Here is a 21,770-nt window from a genome sequence, read left to right as displayed (position 1 = left end):
TTTTTGGTGCCTTTGAGTGTGACTGCCTGGACAAGTCCCTGCATTTTTCTTGGCGAGTCTTTTCGGAAGTGGTTTGCCCTTGCCTGCTTTCTAGGGCTGAGAGAGACTGGCCCAATGTTACCCAGCTGGCTTTTTGCCCAAGGCAGGACAAGAGCTCATGGTCTCCCAGTTTCTAGCCTGATTCTTTAACCACTACACCGAACTGTCTCTCCTAAATGAAATCCTACATATGTTAAAGCCTGCAGAATTTGAAGTGCTTGGACATTTGAACCAAGAGCTTCCTTGGTTCGCAGCTCTGGCATTTAGCTACTACATTCCAGTGTAATAGCTCAGGATGCTGCAAAGCCACCCTGTCTCAAATCTGTTCCCAGTATGGGAATAATAACAAATGACCACATGGAGTGGTTTGATGAATTCTTGCAGAACTGCAGTATTTCTTGAGCTTGTTGTATACAAACATTCTAAATGCTATTTTTATCATTCACTAAAACTGAGGTGCAGATTGGTGGGACAAAGGGGCTTGCATTATTGCACAATCTCTCTCTCTCTCTCTCTCTAATTGCATAAACGTCTACAGTCTGGTAAACCCATCACTGAATCCAGGCAGCACAGGCATCATGTTTCATGATACTTGATTGCAGATAGTTTCAACTCGAACAGTGAAGGTGTACTCCTGGTCTAGTCTATGGAAACAAAGCTGTGATATGTACATAATTTCTGGTTGCCACAGCACATCATTCCACTCCTCCCTTTTAATAGAGGCTCTGGGTTAGAACATTTTGTTATGTAAGAATGCAAACTATATTCAGACCCACCATAATTATCCTAACTGCATCATCACCTATTTTTAACACCAAAGGCACCAGGGAATTAAGTTTGGTATTACATTGTCCAGAGAACAAACACACCAAAAATCTGTGCATCCAAAATGAAATATGATTCAACAATGGCTTTGAACAGGGTTTTTTATAAGTACAGTAGATAAACAAGGTATTGTTGGTCGACTTCATTAACATTAAATTCCAATATTATACTTCTAGTATTGCACTTTTATTCAAATTGTAAAACACCAGAAATGTACTGTTTTCTTGGTCTGAAGAACAATATAAAAGGCCTAGCGTTCTCTCCAAAATAGCTGAACAAGTGATGTTGATAAGATCTAATGTTTAGCTTCATGTGGAGTGGCTATGATGAGAGAGAAACCTAATCCTTCTCTCTCCAGTAATGACAAGTGGTAAAAACATAGAAAGAAACAGCTTGCGATCTGATAATCAACTGGGCTGAAAGACTGTGTTTAGAATTATTTTTGGAGCATTTAGTCATATGTGGGAAGAGAATGTAAATATAAGTGACTTTCCTGAATGATGGCATTCCACCTGTTCCTGCCCATGAGGCCGGGTGTGATCTCCCCTACACAATCTATTCCATGTCTACTCTACAATATGATTATTGAGACAAAAAATAACATAATCAACTTTTTTTGTGTATATTTTCCTTGGGCAACAAATCCAGAGAGATGAGAAATTTAGGGCTGTGTGCAGTCCAGTACAGTTCATGGCTTCACAAAGCTGCTCTCAGGGAAACAATCAATCATATTTGAATTTAAATCTTATATTCAATATTGGGAGAGTCCCAATAATGGTTTCCTATGGAGAAGCCATCTCTATTGAAGATCTATTACAGAATGGGAACCAGTGTGGCAGAGTGGTTAAGGTGCTAGACCCAGGTTCTCATCCTCTCTCAGGCAGGGAAACTGGATGGGTGACTTTGGCCCAGTCTCTCAGCCCTAGACTGGACCAGCTTAGTAGATTAGGGCCCATAATCTTCAACAAAGAGGTCTTCATCTTGTAGAGGATTGATTCAAGCTAATGATGATGACAATAATGATGAGGGGCATAAGACTTCCAGGTATCAAAATCAGATAGAAGTCTACCAAATCATCTGATTCACTAAAGAAAGATTTTTGAACTTGTGATTTAAAGAATACAAATCCAGAAGAACTGCCGCTATAGTAAAGCAATACAAGGAACAAAAGATGAAATTAAGGTAGTAGAAAATGGAACAGAATGAATTGTGCAAGGGTTACAAAAGGAAAAGGACGTCAGTTACTCTAATCCCAAAGTAGGCATGACTTATTCATGAACTATTTTTGTGATTACCAAACAGTTTAATACAAGCTATTGCATTCACTAGTGGGAACTACTTATTCTTTGAAAGTTTGTGTTGTTTGAGGAGCACCATGCCCTGAGGATGGCATAGACAAAGTTGAGAATGGAATTGTAATGTTCAGCTCTCCTCTGAATGTGCAAGAAGGCAAGGGAAGGCCTAAGGCTTGATTGTCCAGATAGGGACTTCAGCTATGAAATACATATCTGGACAATCAAGTGCAGATAATTAAGAAATCTAATTAAGAAAGTGCAGATAATTAAGAAACTGTAGGAGAGCAGTTTGGGCAATGAGAGGATTAATTACTACAGGTTTCTTGGGAGCTATGATTAGAATCATATAAATTTAAGATTTTGTTTTCACAATATAGTTGCCATTTTTTTTCCAAGAGAGATTTCTACTTTGGATCTTAAACACCTACATAACAAATTCAACCAGGTGAGGTTTTCTAAAAAATGTGCCTAACTAGAATTTGTTTTGCCATACAACTATTAAGAGTATTTTAAGTAGGCAACAAATCACAGCAAAGAGTGCAATCTGATTTACTTCACCAACCATTTGATTGGTGTCAATCAGGTGACATCTATGTGGTGGGACAGGATCAACTTAGCACTTATTGGCCACTTTATGTTGGTGCTTGCATGTTACAATATTCAAGGGTCATTCTGCTTTGGGAAGAAATAGGGGTATGTTCTTTCAAATGGGGGTCCCCCCCTCCACTAGCCAGCCAGGTTTCCAAGCCAGTCCCCAGCTCTGAGACCTGGACCAGCCTGAATATCAGCTGAACAGCAGTAGTGAAGATGTGGGCAGCATCATGAAGCAGGAGAGAAATGGCTCTTTCTCTGCTGTTTCACAGCACAATGACCCCCATGCCTGTCAGCTGTTGTTCATGTTGCTTAGTAGGATTACAGATAGTCCTCGAGTTACAACCATTCATTCAGCAACTGTTTGAAGTTACGGCGGTGCTGAACAAATGGGAGTTACACCCAGTCCCCAAAGTTACAGCTGTTGCAGTGCCCCCATAGTCATGTGATCAAAGTTTGGGTGCTTGGCAGCCCACCCACTCTTACGACCACAGGGCACTTCAACTCCCCCCAATCTCTGCCCTTTTGGTAGTCTTGCACTCACTGGCTCTGCCAACCTTGCTGCCCCCAGCTGACCTTCATCTTCTTCCTACCACTACTGCTGAGGTGTGCCTGGCCTGGCCCTTTGCGAATGAATTGGGTCCTTCTTTCACACCAGCGCAGCTAGGGCCTTTTTTCACACACCTGCCTTCCAAAACCTCACGAGAAGGCCGCACGCAATTTGGACAAGGCCACATGCAATTTGGATGAGGGATGGGGTGCAGCCTCAGGAAGAAGTTCTGGCATGGCCAGCAGCTGCTTCGCAAAGGGCCAGGCCAGGTGCACCTCAGGAGCAGTGGCAGAAAGAAGATGGCAAAGGTCGGCTAGGGGTGGCAAGGCCTGCAGGGGTGGCAGGACCAGCGAGTACAGGGTGGCAAGGCCAGCAGAGCTGGGGGAGTGCAAGGCAGCCAAAAGGGCAAAGATGGGGGTGAGATAGCCAGGTGAGGGGAGTTGAAGAGGAGGCAGTCCCTTACCTTACCAAGGCTTGGGACTGGGAGGGACCAAGCTGGGAGAGGCTTGGATCAGGGTGGGTCCTTGGCTAATGACTGGTGAGATTCAATTAATGATGGCAACCGAGACTGCAGGAATTGTTGCTGCTGAGCAATGAGGTCACATGACATCACGCTTTACAATTGCATTGTTTGGTGATGGAAATTCCAGTCCTGATTGCCATCGTAACTCGAGGACTACCTTGTATGTCATTCAGGAAAAGTGCTATTCTAGATAGAATGATATTCATGGGTTAGAAATAACGCTAACACCAAGAGACAAAATGTGCAAAACCAGAGCAAGTTTTGAGAGATGGGTAAACCTGCCTATCACAGGAGATGTGTGAATACAGGGGTTCTGTAAATCCAACAAAATCTAGCATGCAAACATTGCAAACCAATGTTTTATTTATTTATGATAGAACTCAAAGATGCAAAGTCATAGTTTTTCTTTCAGCCATTAAAGGCTAACCACGTAAGTGACATTTAGGTTACGCAAATACCCAAACAGATCTTACCCCTCCTTTTCCTTCCTGCAAAGACTTCAGAAGAGATTGAAATTTGATTTGCTCTACCCTGTTGAGCTTAGGGTTAGGGTTAGGGTTTGAGCTTAGCTGCCTGCCTGCCTGTAGAAATAACACTTTTGCTACTTTGTCGTTGTTGTCGTTGTCTTCTTCTTCTCCTTCTTCTTCTTCTTCCTGCTATTGCAGGGTCTGCTTTTCAGATCCTAAAACACCACTTTGCCCGATCGTCTGCATCCTCAGGGCTCAGGCTCTCAATTTGCATGTCCTTATTGATGGTGTCTTGCCATCTCTGTTTTGGTCGCCCATGTGGCCACTGGCCATCGATTTTAAGATGGTAAACTATTTTAGGGACAGTGGAAGCTTCCACTCTAAGGACATGTCCATACCAACGAAGCCAGCTTTTCCTCATCTTCTTTGTAATTAATGACACATCTAGTTGTTGTCGGATGGCATCATTTGTGCTGTGATTGAGCAGGGAGATGCCCGATATCCAACGGAGCATATGCATTTCCATAACATGGAGGCGGCTTTCTATATCCTTTGCTGCTGCCCAACACTTGGTTCCATACAGTGCCACAGGGTGAACGATCATCTTACAAATACCAACGTTGGTATTTGTCACAAAGCACACTGGAGAGTTCTCACCAGCACAACCAGGCCGCATTCATCCTCACTCACACATCACCACTGATGCCACCATCACCTTGGAGATGAGAGCCAAGGCACCGAAAGATATCCACCTTCTTTAAGTTTTCTCCATTTATTTGGAGCATCCCATGGGTGGTTACAGTCTCTAGGTACTCAGTTTTCTTTATGTTCAGGTGGAGTCCAAAATGGCTGAGGCGGTCATTCCATCCCTGTACTTGCCACTGCAGTTCATTCCTAGTAGTAGAAGCAAGCATGACATCATCAGCATAGAGTATGGTCCAGCGTGCATTTCACTGCAGGTCTCATGTGATGGTATCTATGACTAATATAAATAGGAGCGGCGACAGCATGAAGCCTTGGTGTACTCCATCACCGGAAAACTGTCAGAGAGGCCAGCTGACCATCGCACATGGCTACTAGTATTCTTGTATAGCATTTTGACCCAGTTGATGAGTAATTCAGGCATCCTGTGATCATGAAGGGTATACCAAATCAGTTGGTGTTAGAACTGACAAGGTCAAAAGCCTTTTCCAAGTCTAGGAATGCCATGTGCAATGGTTGGGTCCTCTCTTGGTGTTTCTCTATAAGCTGGCAAGCTGCAAAAATGGCGTTGGTAGTCCCACATCCTTTGACAAAGCCACATTGACGGTGAGTTGGACGATGTTATGAATGCACTGGTCCAAAATTTTTTCCAAGATCTTCATAGTATGGGACAAGAGGCTAATTGGGCAGTAACTGGCGCAGTCAGCTGGGTCACCCTTGTTTTTAAATATGGGGACTGTTATACTTGTTGACCAATCAGTCAGTGCACAGCCATTACTCGTTATGGCATTAAAGAACTCGGTCAGCCAACTTTTGCTACCTTGTCAGTATGTTTATTCTAGAATGTAGCTATCTGTGTAGCTATGGCTAAACCCCCCACTTAGAGTTAATTAAGGGCATTGTCAGCCCTATAAGGCAGACCACACTGAGAAACAGACAACATGTAGTCTTAAAGCTACTTTTATTAGAACAGCTATAGTATCAGAAGCTTGCAAGTCTGAATGTGCTTCCTTTTCTCCTCCTTTATCTTCTTGTGGATGGCGGGGGGACCATCTAAGATGTTTTCTTGGTCTTGGCTCAAGCCTTGTTTATCTGATTATTGCCTTCATAACGGATCTTTCTTCTATCCTTCACCCTCTATACCCACTACATTAGTTGTGCTGAGTTGGTAATCTCTAGGTCTTATTTGGATCCTCTTCTTCCTCTCTGATCAATTAAACATGATCTTCAAAACACAATTCTCTTCCATCTTTGAGGATCCTTCCTTCAAGCATGAATACTTTGGTGGTCTTCAATCTACTCTAGAACCTGCAGATCTTCAGCAGCCCAAACTGCCTAAATCCAATTTAGTTTGCAGCCATTACATTTTTAATCCCAACTTCAAAATTCTAACTTATTTCCTGCCAACTCATCATTCATTTCAACTTCCTCTCTCACTGTTCCCCTTTCTATCAGAGTTCCGGGTATTGAAAAAAAAAAAAAAGCATCAGCTCTAGTTCAGCACTTTCCCAGACAAGTTTATCAGTTACAAATACAGCTTGTATATCTTGGAGATTATGTGTGGCAAGATGGTAAAGTACTCCATTTTGTCACATTGCCAGTCTAACCATTTGTCAAAATCTGCCTGTTCCCTAAACCCAAATTCCATTCCATTCCACATTAAGAGGAGTGATTGGTGGATGCTTTCCTGCCAGCTAATGATGTTAGATGGTAAGGGGAGGGAAACAAAGCTAGGGGAATCAACCAATCCCTATCCTTAATTTATCAATGTGGGTATACTGTAAATAAAAGAGTACCATTTGCCAGTATTGTACCTGTAGCCAGACTGGCATTTCTAACTGAAGTAATACATTTTATGCTGATAACAATTTTTTGGAAATGGGTAGCATTTTCACTCTTGTGTCTGGAAGAGCCTTTAAACAGAACTAAAACAAAGGCAGACCTTGGGACTGTACTTTAGTATGAGATTTGCTATTAAACATATCCTGCTGGATTTCACTTCATGCTGTGCATCGGATGCAAATACCAATTGTATGACTTCTTTCAAAGGAGGAAAAAAATCAAAATATTTCTTTGTTTTCTCATGATTCATGTGCAAACTTGTGCTGTTGTCAGCTCCACCCAAATTCCAATCTATACATTAAAATCCAGAGGTAAAACAAGATGGACCAACAATCCATCCTAATCTATGATTGCATTTATATCTTTTTTTCTGAGAGTTTAATGTTGTTACAAGGGGTTTCCTCTAATTATATCTCCACACTAATGAACCTGCAAGGTAGGTTAGACTGAGAGAAGTGACTGTTTAAAAGTAACCCACTGATCCTTATGATCAGGTGGAGATTTGAATCTCAGTTTCCCTGTCAAAGGCCATTTCTCCAGTAGTGACTTATTGTGTCTTTATAGCATCCCCCAGCCATCCCTGAAGTGATATAGTCTATCCTCATTACTTATTTTGGCACAACTAAAGTTAGATGATTCTAGAACATGCAGTAAGTCACTAGTGGGAAAATGACCAAAATTCCACACTTTACACTACATGGTTCTCATGGAGACTTGGATAGGGTAAAAAACAAAGATTTGAGTTAATATCTGCTAATTTCAACAAGTGTTTTTATTTTGTTCTGAAGAAAGAGAAAAGAAATATAATAAAGAGAAAAGAAATATATAAAGAAATGACTTCCAACCTTCATCGCAAGTATAAATAAATTTAGTGACTCTTCACCCCCTCTAAGGTTACAAACAATTCTCTCTTCATCCCATATCCTATCTCTTATCTATAAACAAATCCATAAAACATCGTATTTTCAGTCCTGATGTCAGCAGAAAGTCCATTAAGGGTTGCCAGAGGTAACAACCTATCTTGTTTTAACCTTGATCAAATAAACCAACTTTATATTTCTTCCTTTTACTTCTAACAGTATTAATCTTTAGTTCATTCAAATGTTGTTGTAGGATTTGATTTCTCTTCATTTCTTCTTTGTCCCATCAGACAGAGTTCTTAAAAGGTTTTAACAAGCCTCTTTTCTAAATCCAATAGGAAAAAATAGTCCAAGTCATTCTCTTACTTTTATCATTTGTATTTCCCTTTTAAATTCTAAAACCTGTTTCTTTTGTAGATCCAGTGAAATATCCTTTTCTAAGACATTCTCTTGGCCTGTCAGTTGTAAATCCAGTTTCGATACCCTTTATCTTCTCAGATAAAATTTGTTCTACATCCGTGTCATTTCTTCAGTAACATCTTCTGGGGGAGGAATGGCGGACTGAAGTTGCCTCCAAACAAGCAGAGCTGATGACGGCGGTGAAGAATGAAGAGCCAGTCAGTAGACTGGCTCTTTGGAACTTCTCTGGACAAGGAGAGGACAGAAGATCACCCACATGTGCTCCGGATGGCTGCTCCTCACGAGGATACTGCAGGACAGTGGTCTCCTGCAGGTTTGAGTGCTAGGAGACAACGGGAATAGCCATCTTGCTTGCAACCATGGCAGAGACTTTTAGGATATTAAGTTTGCTAACCTCACTTTCTAATCACTTTCAGAAATTGTTCATTAACTACTTCCAAGCTGTTAGAGACCTTTGGACGACAAGTTTTAAAATACTGGGTGAAAAACTGTCAGGCTTTCAAGATTCTGTTATTATAGCCACTATCAATAGAATCCTAGTATATCTTATGGAGTCTGCTTCCAGCCCTGAAGGGCTGACAATAACTGCTAATAACCAAACCATCAATGAATGGAAAGGGACAACTGCCTGCATTCTGGCTTGTGTTCCTGGCTACCACTGCAACATTCCTTATCTTTCTATTAGAGGCTGACTCTGATTTGTGAAGGCAAGCTTCCTCAATCTTCACCTTCCTTTGCGTGTTATTTTATGGTCCTTTGCCTATAATAAACTGCAACATAATGTATTTTATATATTGCCTATATATATTGCGTAACATTTTTATAGTTGGAAATGAGAAATACCCATTGTAATTAATGTCCAAAAAGCCAGTACTAAGTGAAAAGTGTTGCTATTTTATAGAATTTAACACAATCACACAAGGCAACAAATGACATTGAATAAGCCTTGCTATAGTAATCTTTCTACATTACTTCTAGGTATTAAACCACAGTAAAAAAAAAAGACAGTAATACTGGGATACATATTATTGTTGTGGTATTCTAATCAGCTGCTGTAGAAAATATGTGTTTCTGGGTGTGTATTTGAGTGTGGATGTGCCTAACTTAATTGCCTTTGTGGAGGAAGGGAAAGTAATCTTTAGTAGCTGAAACACTTGTGGGTTTTCCTTTTGTTATATTTTATTTTGCAATTGATAATGCATATGGTTCCTTTCCAGTTCTATAAAAGATCCTTGATTCAAGTTGAACTCAACCTTCTGCAAATGAACCACCACAGAAATTCAGCTTATTGTCAATGATATGTGCAAGACACATTAAAATATTTTTAATTAGCTAAATGAGAATTACTATATATTTTATAAAAAAAATCCTGCAGCATATATGTATTCACTGTATGAGAAATAGCTATCTCCTGTTTATTTCCTTTATCAAGTACTTGGAGCTGAGTGGATGAAAAGCATAACCAATGGAAAATCATAAAGAAAAAACTGCATTCATTCACTTTGTGTTGGATTAACAGTAAGTTTCTCTGACCTCCTGAAAAATAAAATAAAAAAACAGTTTAGCAGAGCATTTAAAATGTACCAACCGATATGAAAAATAGGAAAAAAAGACACTTCTATCAGTTTGAAGTAGAATGTGCTTCGTAATTCCTAATGTATTGGCTGTTTTTTAATCACCAGGTGGTTCAAAAAGTACTCCAGCTCATACTGTTTTTCCCACTTACTTTGACACAGTGGCTCTCCCCAAATAATAAGGTTGTTAGACCAACAGACATACTATTGATAACACTGCATTGATCAGACTGCACAATCCTGATTATGTCAAATTGATGGAAGCAAAACTGACACATAGTTTTTATTGTTTTTCCATTTTTAATTATGAGCTGCCCGAGTCATTCTGGAGCTGGGCAGCCTCTAAATCTAATAAATAAATAAAAATATAAATACAGTGTAGGGATGGCAATTACCCTTCTCCTATTCATCTCTCCTGTTCTTACTTTCTTCCAGATGCATAATGTGTAGTTATCATTTGCTTTCCATCACCATCTGAAGAATCCTTCACAACTGTGATATTTCACATCTTTCAGCATCTACAGAGGCCTTGTTAAACCATGCAGTAGTCCACAGTGCCATTTCCAAAAACCATTTCCAAATATTTTGCCCGACACATGTATATAATATTCTGATTCTTCATATTTTGATTGTGTTAAATATCCAGATTATGCTTTCAGTGCTCATATTCCATTGCCTATGTAATGCATTCAAATACTGTACATCAGAGCTACAGGGTACTCTTAATTAACCTCACCAGTAATGTAATTGGTAAACTGGCTTACTCTCAGAATAAGAACCAGGATGACACACAGTTTTTTTTTAGTTGCCCAGCATCTTTGCAAATGATTAAGGTGCTTGGTTACCCAGATTTAGACATTATAACAAAAAAATGGATTATGTATGTGAAAATGTACCTTACATGATTCAATAGTATTTCAGCATAGTGACATCTATTTATTAGTAGCATTGGACAAATCATGTTACAGTGTCTTAGGTTCTCTCACAGATTCACCACTTTCTCCATCATAACAAGTAGCAGAAATTTTATTTCCAGAAATACAGGAGGCAGGGACTCCAACAACAGTGTTTCAAAGGGAAGAAGCAGATGGTACATACTGTACCAGGCAAATTAAATCACAGGATAAGCAAGCGGTGCTTCATGTTAGTTAATAACTTAATTAATAACCACAGATGGGAAGGTGGCTAAAGGCTAGAAGAATTTGATGTTTATGGTAAGAGCTGTCCTGGGCTCCAAATATTTGTGTTTGTGGATGTTTTTTGTTAGTTTTCTCCTTGCCCAAAGTTAACTTTTGCAGTTGAGACAAGCTACAACTCTTCCACAAGCTAAAATCCTTGCATATTATCTTATGCAATGCTCTTTTGTACCTAATTAGCAGTAAGTCACATTTAACAATATCCCTATTGGCATGGACCTGAGGAGTGCAAAGCTAACATTACTACTCTTCTGTCAAAAACAACCCTTTTGGATTGTTTGAATTTCTACATATCTTTGCCATTAAATGCAACCAAAACTTAATGTCTGAGAGAAAAAAAAAACATTTAGTAGCCAGTAACATTCAGTAGCAAAAATATGCAAAAATTCAGAAAATCCAAAAGGGGGTTAGTACCTTTTCATAGAACTGTACATTGCTAGCAATGTGAGTGAGGGCTGGTGGACTAAAAGCACTTTGGCATCATTTTGACTATTCTATGTATGCTGAAGTCGAGGTGAATACTACGGTGTTTCTCTAGTGTCTTAGTGTGTGCATTGTGTTCATATTTAGGCAGGGTATACCAGTATAATCCCTGATCAATCAACAGTGCTAAAATTTCCATGAAAAACTGGGGTATGTCTGCCATTTTATTCCCACAGTGAAAACAAAATAATTTAATAACTTCCCAGGCTGAATACATAGGGAATATGGAGAGAAATGGTTCCTCAAAATGTAATGAACTACAGTTCCCAGCATCCCTGACCATGGACATACAGACAGTAGCTATTAAAAAATGTACATCAGCAACATCTGGGTGGCAAGGGTTTTCACCCTGATACAAAAGATACTAACACAGCAACAACATATGCACTCCCCAAACACTTATTTGACAAACTGATTATAGGTCTGCTTTGCCCGTGCCTTTAAATATACTACATACTGTAATTCAATACAAAATGAATAGTTTGGTGACTACTGCATTTCAAAATACTTTATTAGAGGATCTACACATGTTATGCAGAGATATCCATGGCACTTTTTAAATGAAAAGTTAATTGAAAAGCAAATGTCTTACGCCAGACATTCTATATCTTCCCAAGATGCATGCTGTTACACGGAAAAACTTGGCTGTTTTCATTCATTTTGCATATTTCCTGCATTTCCTGTGCTCTAAATATTACATTGAAAAATAAAATTAGTTGACAGAAGACTTTTATTAGAAGCTCACTTTTCTAGTAAAGTAAAATTATCTTCTTCCAAAACGCCTCAATGTTTTACATCCAAACAATATTTCCAAATGGTTCTAGCAGCAGCTTTTTAGCATTCCTCATGCAGCATGAAATCATGTTTTTTATTTACTTGTCAATGACAGAGCAAAGAATGCAAATATTACACCGTGACCCCCATCAACAATTACTGACCAGAGTAATCCCAAGAAGGTCTGGGAATGTAGGAGTGAAAGAGCAAGACTTCCAGTATTTCCAGGGTTCTGCTACCTCAAAAGTGACTCGGGGCATCAGTTTTTTATTAAATCCCCAGAAAGGAATGAGGGGAACTGTTTTTGCCTGCTCCAGGTATGCAACCAAAGGAGCCAATGCAAGCCCCTCTCAAGGGAATGGAGGGCCTTGAGGCCCACGGGATCCAAATCCAACTCTGATTTATCCCTTCTGCAACCTGCCTAGCAGCCTACCACCAGCGTGAGTACCCCAGGACTAAATTTACACCACAACATTTTCATCAGCCATATCTTGGTCATTTGAAGTGGATATTACACCCCTGAGATAGTATTCCAGAAGGGGATCCCAATTCTATCCTATCCTCCCATGGACAGCCATCTAAGGGGATTGTGGTTACCCTGGACTTTTAATTTTTAGCTGAGTTGCTGTCATAGAGAAAGAAGAAAATTTACATCAGTTAATTTTAATAGGTTAAGCACACAGCTGTATGGCTATACGATAACATCACTTTTAAAAAATAGCAGAGAAATTTAACTTACTTCTTGTTTTTCACGATTCTGATCCATACTTAGTAAGGATGGTATTTTTGATATTTCAGGTTTCTTTGACTCCCTCTTCAGCACTCTTACCGGTTTAACTTTTATAAGAAAAAATAATTATTTCTAGAATTGCACTTTTTCTGTTCTGAAACAAGTATTCCAAAATACGCAACTCAATAGCTAATAAAACCATTGAAGATTGCAAAAGGAAACCATTGCAAAAGGAAAAATAATCTGTTTATCAAAGCTTTCATATTTTAATTCAGCTTTTAGTACATACCGTATATATCTGAGGTCCCCAGCCCACATGGTGAAAAATAACTGAAGGGGGCTATTTTCAGGAGAACAATGTCTGTCAGAAAAGTATCATTAACCACAGCCCTTGCTGCAAGTTTCAACCTCCTCAGGCTGCTTGTCATTAAAAAAAAAATGGCCCAAGAAACTTAAAAAAAAAGGCATCCTAAAACAGAAATCATAGAGTGTAAGTTTTCATGGCTGCTATTTATTAGTGAAATGAATTCTGGGGAATGTCATATGATACCATGAGTGCGTACTTACATTTTGCTAGTCATGCCACTAGTGTAAGAATCTGACACACTTGTTCCAATAATGGTCTGACTCATGCATTGGTTGAAATGCAGAATTCAGATTTATTGAAGGTGTGTACAGAACAAGGCAAAAAGCCACGAGTAAAGATTCCTGCCTAAACTACCTAATTAAAAGCAAGCAGGCAAACAAAAGACCCCTTCATTTCTCTCCCCGCTTAGCTCCAACAGTCCTGCATGTCAAGTCCAGATGTCTTCAGTTGGTACGACCTTGACTCTCATCATTAGTCCAAACAGCATTCTTTCACACTCCTGTTGGATCCCGCTCCCTTCTGGTGTTTGACACGTGTTGGCCCAAACTGGCAGATGAACATGATAAAATGATTCATCAATCCTTTGATCGTGGATTCTGACAACTAGCCTGTTCAGAACAGAGCTGAAATTGAATGCAGCAACAGATATCATATCCTTATGTACTGAACATATGTATATGTATATGTATACACACACATGTTCTTATATACTGCTTGTTTGGTTATAGACATGTACTGCTTCAATGAACACAGGAAGTATGACCTGACTTCTGTTACCAAGTTCAGCTTCATTTGCTCTGACAAGGCTAGTGGCATGGCTAGCAAAATGTCAGCATATACTTGCTTTCTCACATTGCATTATCCAAATGACGCATCATTGGAAAAAAAGGATCTATTCTCCTCTTCCTCAAATCTTTCCTCAAATCTTATATACTGTTATTTTCATTTCAGATTTAAAGTCCATAATTACATAAACAAACATACAGACACAAATACACACACATTCACAATGATGTACAGAATATAACAAACATACTTTCCATTCCTTTCAGTTCTTTCTGTTGCCCTGTTGTAGTTAGTTCTGGGAAGTGAATTTCTCTCTTCTCACATCTCGAGATATTGCGTTTCTTTCTGTTTATGTTCACCATTTGATCAATTTGAGCAGCTCTTTCATACAGGGACACTTTCTCCATTTGGTTCTAAAAATGGAATAATTATGCATCCAAGGAAACATCTATTCCATGATTATAATTTGACTACGTCTTTATATCAAGTGTCAGCAGCCCAACACTTCTATGGACAAGTGTACATACAACAGCACTAGATGCCACCCACAGACCTCATTTAAAAAAAAAAAAAAAAATATTAATTAAATTTTTAAAAATTAATTAAAGCCTACAAAATTGGTCCAAATCATGCAAGATATCTTATTCTTGTAAGATACCTATGAGAACCCAGTAGATCTGAGCTATTTAATTGTTAACATGATAGTTGTTTATTTCGGTCCTTGATGTAACATACTAAAAATCTTTCCTTTATTTAGGGAAAGCTTATATTGCCAAAGAAAGCTATACCACTGTTACCAGTAAAAAAGGTTTTTAAAAAGTTATTGGGCAAACTAAATCAGTAGGCCCTGTGCTTGACAGCATCCAGTATTATGTCTCTGAAAAATCCAACTACAGTACATGCTTGGTTTACATTATGTACTAAGATCTGTTTGTTTTTTTATCTGCTAAAGAAGAAGAGCAACTCCCTTCTTCCTCAAAGAAAAAAAGGGAAAGCCAAGCTAATGCTTGAAAGGTGTTTCCAAACATATTTCTCTAAAATAATTATTTTAACCAGCATGCCGAATGCTATGAAGATCCATTCTGAGTCAAGAGTTCAACAGCCAATCTTTCCATAAAAATTTGCTACTTTCAGTTACCACACCGAGGTAGGCCTCCTCTGTAACCAAAAGCACCAAAAAAGCCAAAGAGATGATGACTCAGAGAGTTTTTTATTCTCCAGTTCACATCATAGGAACAATACTAACTATGGTCCAGAGGCCAAGAATGTATAAACATCAACCTGTCCATTTAGTATTGAACTGTTTATTCATTATTAGAAAACTCAAAAAGTGTGCAAATATTTTACAAGGTTATATAACTGAAATGGGATAGTTAACTCCAGGTGATGCTAGATTTGACAGCAACAGAACTTTATTGAAATGTTTACTACTATGACAGCAAGAGAACTTTATTGAAATGTTTACTACTATGGATGAATACAGCTAGTCCTCCTTTAGCGACTGCAATTGGGACTGGCAACTTGGTTGTTAAGCGAAGCAGTCGCTAAATGAAAAATCACATGACCGCGACTGTGCTTACAATTTTACTTCAGCTTTCCTTTGCTTTACAGTGGCAGAGAGATATGACCCCAAACAGCTGAGTGATCCCAAATGGCAGGGAAGGTTTCCAGAACTTGACTCACAAGGAAGTCAGCTAAAAGGGCAAATCTTATAGGCCCCTTTCCCCACTCCCTCGCCTTTGGAATGCTTTCCCCTGTATTCCAAAGGCGAGGGATAATTAGCAAGAATAGAATTCATGTTTGTATTTACATTCATTGGAGAGGAAGGGATTACAAGAGAGTAAGCTGGCACACAATGGGGGTACACATCAAAAGGAATGCACTAGCACTTTTTCCTAGGGCGCTCATGGCTGGAGCTGCTTAGGAGGCAAAAAAGCCTTCAGTGTGAAATTAATTAGGGTCTTGTCAGTGTCAGGCAGCAGCAGAAGCCACTGAAGAGTTCCAATCAACTAATTAAGGTCACAAAACAAAAGGTGAGGTTAGCACCTTTTGGGGAAGCATTGCACTGCGGAGAAAAGCAGCTCAGGAAGAGATAGCGTGTTTAAGTAATCTCTCCGCCCTGCAAGGGGGCAAAAAAGGAAAAAAAAAACATCAGGCATAGGACGATGCAATACTGTACTGGCTATAATGGCAAACATGACTGAGAGACGCTGTGAAGGTCGTAAATGCAGGCATTGGTCGCAAAGTTACTTTTTCATCACCGTCGTAACTGTGAATGGTCACTGTCTGAGGCAGTCATTAAACAAGGACTACCTGTACAGCAAATCAAAACTCTACAAAACTCTGTACAGCAGCATGATACTGAGACAGACAGACTTGCCTAAATTCAGCTGAAATCAGCAGTGGTATTTTTTCCTCACTGATTTCAAAGGGTAAAAGTGTCAGAAACATAACCCAAAAATGAGGCCATCAGAGGAATACTATTGGGATGGCAGACTGATTTTAAGATCAAGAAATGTAAATAGATGACAGAAGCTCATTTCTGATATCAGAGAGAAGGAAAAAACCTCCTGATACACAGCCTGCAGAGAAGGTAAGCTCCAAGGAAGAGAAGGCATCCCAAGTTGTTTGCAGTAAAAATACGAATCTCTTTCCTACTTTACAAGTACCTGGACTAAATCATGTTTAAACAAAAGTTTTGTTATCAAATCTAGTATAGCTTAAAATTAATTAATTACAAAATATTAATATTTTATTTGAGGAAGTATTATAATAGCATCAATGCATGAACTACATTATTTTACAAATACAATTTTTTAATAATTACTTGAGTCATAGCTCCTTCTTCCTGACGGCTGTTTGGACCTACTTGTCCTACCGATGGCCAAGGACTTCGCCGTTTCTTTGCTTTTTCTGGTAGTCTGATAAAGAAACAATACCTTTATTCTTGGATAATAATTGAGTAGTTGTAGTGTAATGCTTGCCTCCAAAATGAAAGTAAAAGGCATGTTCTATATATTTTAAATAAGGAGTATATTTAAATTGATGAATTAAAAAATCCTGCTTTTTAACAAGGCCTGTTAAACTTTGAACAAGCCCTGAGCGTTGAATGAGATATTTGTCCTTCTATTAACAGAAATGATTGGGGGGTGGGCATGGAGGTTGCTATTATTCCCAGGATCTTATTTTGTGATTTTATGATTGTGTTGTTATGATTGTATTTTGTTTTATTTTAATCCAAGTCATGGAGGGGAAATAGAACATTGCTCCCGGTTGGTTGCAGCTGGAAGTGCCTATAAACCCTCTAAAATAAACAAACAAAAATTAATATCCACTCCTATCCCCCACCCGACTCCCCTCTACATATGGCCAGCATTCAGTTTTCCAATACATACCTTGAATTAGGACACAGGAAATGTGAACTGAAATTTGCAGTAAGATTTCCACAGTTTGGATGTATGCGTGGCATTGTTGTACAGGGCATCTGTGGGGCCTCATCCTTCATCCCACTAGCATCAATGCCAACTGTTATTAAGGTGGTACCATCACCAATTATAGGTTTGTTCTCATGAGATAAGTTGAGAGCATTCTGAGACATAGTAACCCACTGTGAAACAGCATCTTCTTGTTCATTTCTCTTGAGCTCTGAAATTTCAGATTTTCCCCCTTTTACTTTAATACCTTTGATCTTCATCTCCTTTGACTTTTTGTCTTTTTCCATTTCCTAGAAGAGGTAATACATTCAAACTGAACAATTATATTTACTCATACTTTGCATTTTGTTCCTATAAAATGTGGAGCATTCACAATTTTTATGGAGTTCACTGAAAAATGAAACTGTTCAAATCATTTCAGAGTGAATTCACCAATTCAAAAACAGTTATTTAGGTAGATAGCAACATAAGGCCATGTTCTTTGTTCACAGTTTCAATCCGTAAGTCTGTATAATTCTTGCATAATCTTCTCATCCAGAATCCTAACTCAACAACTATGGAACCATAACTTTGGTAGAAGAAATATCAGCCTGCCAGTAGAATAAAGAACTTTATTCTCTCTTTTTTGGTGGGGATGTGGCGGATTGAGCAACTGTGCCCACGGGCTCTGCAGGTGGAACTGACAACACGGCAATTTTTTTCGGGCTCAGGCAGGTTTTCCTGAAGCCCAGGAGTGTTCTCCAGATAAAGGAAAACACCAGGAATCACCCCATCTGCCCTCCGGACGCTGCTTGCTGCCAGAAGATCACAAACAGCGTTTCGCATTTGACTGGTAAGAGCCAGCTGGGAGGCAGGTCCGTCATCACTTTCCAAGCTGTGCTGTAGCCTTAAAGGGACACTAAGACCGGCCACCCCATTTCTAAATCACCAAATTGTATTTTTTAAGTATATGTACCCCAAGAGAGGCTTTCTACAGCAAGGAGAAGAGGGTTCTCTTGGTGTGTATCATTATTTTTGGGATTACTTTAAAAAAAATTGTAAGTTTTGGAATTCATTTTCCTTCCAAATATAAAGGAAGATTGAGAGTAAATAAGTGTCTTCCTGTTATTATTTTGGTATTAAATTTGAATATATTAGCGTTTTCCTACACATTTAAACCTTCAGCTTTCTGTTTCTACTTTTCCTTGGGAACTGTCTGTTTATCTCACTTTCACTTTGGGTAAACATACTTTGGAACTTTTTCATATCTTCAACTTTCACTGGTTAAGCTCCTAGGGGGCACCATAACCAACTGCATGAGACATGGAGGATTTTAAACAGATTTTTTCCTGACTTCCATCAAGATTTTAAACAGATCTTTTCTGACTCCTGTCAAGTTTTTATACAAGACATTCAGGACATTGTGGAAAATATGAGTTCTAAAATGTGTCGTCTGGTTGGGGATGTAGTAGATGAAACTGAGGAATTCAACAGTGAGAAATGTTTCTTCTAAGAGTGAGATCGGGATTTCAATTGAGATGCTGCTTGAAGATTGGATAGTGGAGTTGGAGAAATTCAACAGAGAGAGGGATCTGCAAGCAATAAGTAAAATTGACTTTCTGGTGAAATGCCATGAAAAAGAAGGGGTCATTTTGTATGGGAGGCTTTCTGAAGAGAAGCTGGAATTTTTGAGGGGGGCAGTTGGGCTGTTTGATTTTTTCAAGAGAAAAGCTCTGTGCACATTGTGGGGATATGTAAATGCTTTGGTTTATTTTGAAGTGGGATAAGGGTTGGAGAATGTTTATCTGGATCGCTTTTGGGGTTTGACTGATGTTTGTTTTTAAGGATATGGATTAAGATTATTAGGGTATAAAAAGCTTTTCTTTGGGTTAAGATTATTAAAACTGTTGTATTATTAGTATAAAGGCAGACAATTTATGTGCTTTGTAGTTTGACTTTTATTATAGTAGACAGAAATGTATAGAATAGTAATAGGAAGGGAATAATTAAATGTGTTATTTTTGGGAGGGGAGTTTTATATGAGGAGGTTTATATGAATTTTTTTCTCTTTATTTTAATATAAGGGGAGGGAGTAACTGTACTTAGTGATTTTTATAATGTGCTAAAGGGGAATGATTTATAGAAATAATGTGGTTTTGGTTTAATATAGAGTAAGTGATTTTATCTTTCTCTTTAACTTAATAAAATTCATAATAAAAAAGAACATTATTCTCTGGATCACATTTTTAATTAGGGAGTTGTCTTACTGAAATAACTGACAGTATTTTCTTTACAGGGACATAGCATTAAACAAACAAAAAGTCCTTTGACACTTTAAAGCCCAATACATTTGTTGCATCAAAATACTGTGGCCATAATCCATTTCATCAGAGGATTGTAACAAATTTGTTGTTGTTTTAAGGTGTTGCAAAACTCTTGTTTTTGCTGCAAAAGGCATGCCAGCTATTCGTCTAGAGCTTGCTACACCTAAATACAGTATTTGTATTAAATGACTGCTGCTCAAATGGAAATATTTCTTCATTTCTAAAGGAATTTTGTTTTAGGATTGATGTAATTGTGAAAAAGGCTGTTTAGAGCTCTCAGTTTAGCAATATTAGAAAAAAAAAAGTTCTGAGGCTTTCTTATTATAACTTTCAAATTGTTTTCCTTTGGAAGCCTTACAGCCTATTAAATACCCTATTAAAATGCCAATTCTGGTGCAAACCAATCAGCTAGAATGAAACCAAACATTTGGCAATGCCAATAATATGGATATCACATCCTATCACATTGTATTTTTAGGATATCTTTGCATCACCAACATAGACTAAAATTACATACTACATTAAATCAACTTCTGTAACACATACATTAACACATTTGGGTTTGGCTATTCATTGGTAGCTATGATGAGATTAGGGTATTCAGCTTTATATTCCATAACAGTCCATGCTTGTATGGCATAATAACAGAACCTCAGAACACATACCCATAGTTTCAAAGGGTCTGAAAAAGGGTTTTATTCAAAAGTGTGAATACTGGTTCTGTGAGCCTCTTTTTGTGCAATTTAATTTCTGATAGTGACACATACAAGGGTTAGGACTTTATGGAGTTTTTCCCTAGACTGAGAAGCTGAAACTAATTTATTTTATTATGCTTTTTTTCCTATGACTACCAAAACAACAGCACTATATATAAAACCAAAACTTAAAAAAACATGCTTTGGATCTCCACAAGGAAGTGAATGTGGATACTAGAGATCTCAAATATGACACTAATATAGTAATCATAACAGTGCTGCACCTGATTGGAAGAATACAAATAAAAAAACAGGCTTATACTGGCAAGTTCAACAGCAGAGATACATTTGAAATCAATGGAAGTTCCATTGAGACCTTTTACTCCATTCAAGAGAGCAAGCAAAATATAAAAAACTCCATTAAATCAAGCTTGACTGCTAGTGCCTACATAGATAGCACATCCATGTAGTTTTCTTAGCACCAATATGGAAATGGTTTGCCACTGCTGCTTTCCTGGATGTTTTGTTTCCTTCTGTGCTAGCTTGCAGCACAGAGATTTCCTATAATCCTCCCATCCAAGTTCTAGCCAGGTATGACTGCTTAGTAGTTTTTTTTTTAATCAACCAAAGGAGGTGTTGCTCCCTCAGCACCTTAGTTGAACAATCCCATGGTAAATCCATTTTACCACAGAGTAAGACTCCCTGGACACAATGAAATGGTCAAATAAATATGACAGAATTGTGCTACCTGTTTATAACATCACCTAAGCATAAACCTTACATTCACAATCATTTAATCAAAATTCCTAATTAAGCCTTGTCTAACTTGAAGTTCATGAGGGTTTTTTGAGCCAAAATTCCCACAATTCTGGGAGCTGTAGTGCCAACAGATCTGGAAAACACCATGTTGAGGGAAGGATAAATTAATTTATATGGAAATTGGTAACCTAATATAGCTCTAAATATGATTAAATAATTAAGGAAAAATAATGGTGTATCTGTAGATATTCAACATATATTCTGTATTTTTGCTGTGTCAAAAATCAGAGCAAACAATTTAAAAGAATACATCATTCTTACCTTTACAACAACTGGACCACTCTGAGACATGTTAATATGAACTATTCTCTTTTCATCTTTGATTTGTTCAGCATCTTTGTTATTGTCTCTGAATTTTGAAAGAAAACTCAGCTTTGCTTCTTGTAGTAATTTGCTTTTCAATTCTGGTAAGAACCTGATATGAAAAAGGATATTATTTACATCACACTGACAATTTCAAATATAATCTTGTCCAGTTGCTTGATCCCTACAATT

General features: G+C 38.3%; 1 protein-coding gene and 1 long non-coding RNA gene across 2 annotated transcripts in view; one reads left to right on the top strand and one right to left on the bottom strand.

Annotated features, from left to right (window-relative positions):
- LOC134489556 (uncharacterized) overlaps positions 1-21,770 on the top strand; it is a 50,230-nt gene that overhangs the window by 14,064 nt on the left and 14,396 nt on the right. The gene's annotated exons all lie outside the window — the stretch shown is intronic.
- The window catches only part of CDKL3 (cyclin dependent kinase like 3), a 36,759-nt gene continuing 26,849 nt past the window's right edge, over positions 11,861-21,770 (bottom strand). The window contains exons 8-13 of the mRNA XM_063292309.1: positions 21,537-21,690; positions 17,420-17,748; positions 16,852-16,945; positions 14,275-14,437; positions 12,881-12,978; positions 11,861-12,054 (exon numbers count right to left, since the gene is read on the bottom strand). Coding sequence (XP_063148379.1) covers positions 12,019-12,054; positions 12,881-12,978; positions 14,275-14,437; positions 16,852-16,945; positions 17,420-17,748; positions 21,537-21,690 — 874 coding nt within the window. The 3' untranslated portion in view covers positions 11,861-12,018. The remainder of the gene's footprint in view (positions 12,055-12,880; positions 12,979-14,274; positions 14,438-16,851; positions 16,946-17,419; positions 17,749-21,536; positions 21,691-21,770) is intronic.

This window comes from Candoia aspera, chromosome 2 (genome assembly GCF_035149785.1).
Source record: "Candoia aspera isolate rCanAsp1 chromosome 2, rCanAsp1.hap2, whole genome shotgun sequence".
Lineage (NCBI taxonomy): Eukaryota > Metazoa > Chordata > Lepidosauria > Squamata > Boidae > Candoia > Candoia aspera.
The sequence above is the reverse complement of the archived record's forward strand: the minus strand, read 5'-3'. Positions and strand labels throughout refer to the sequence as shown.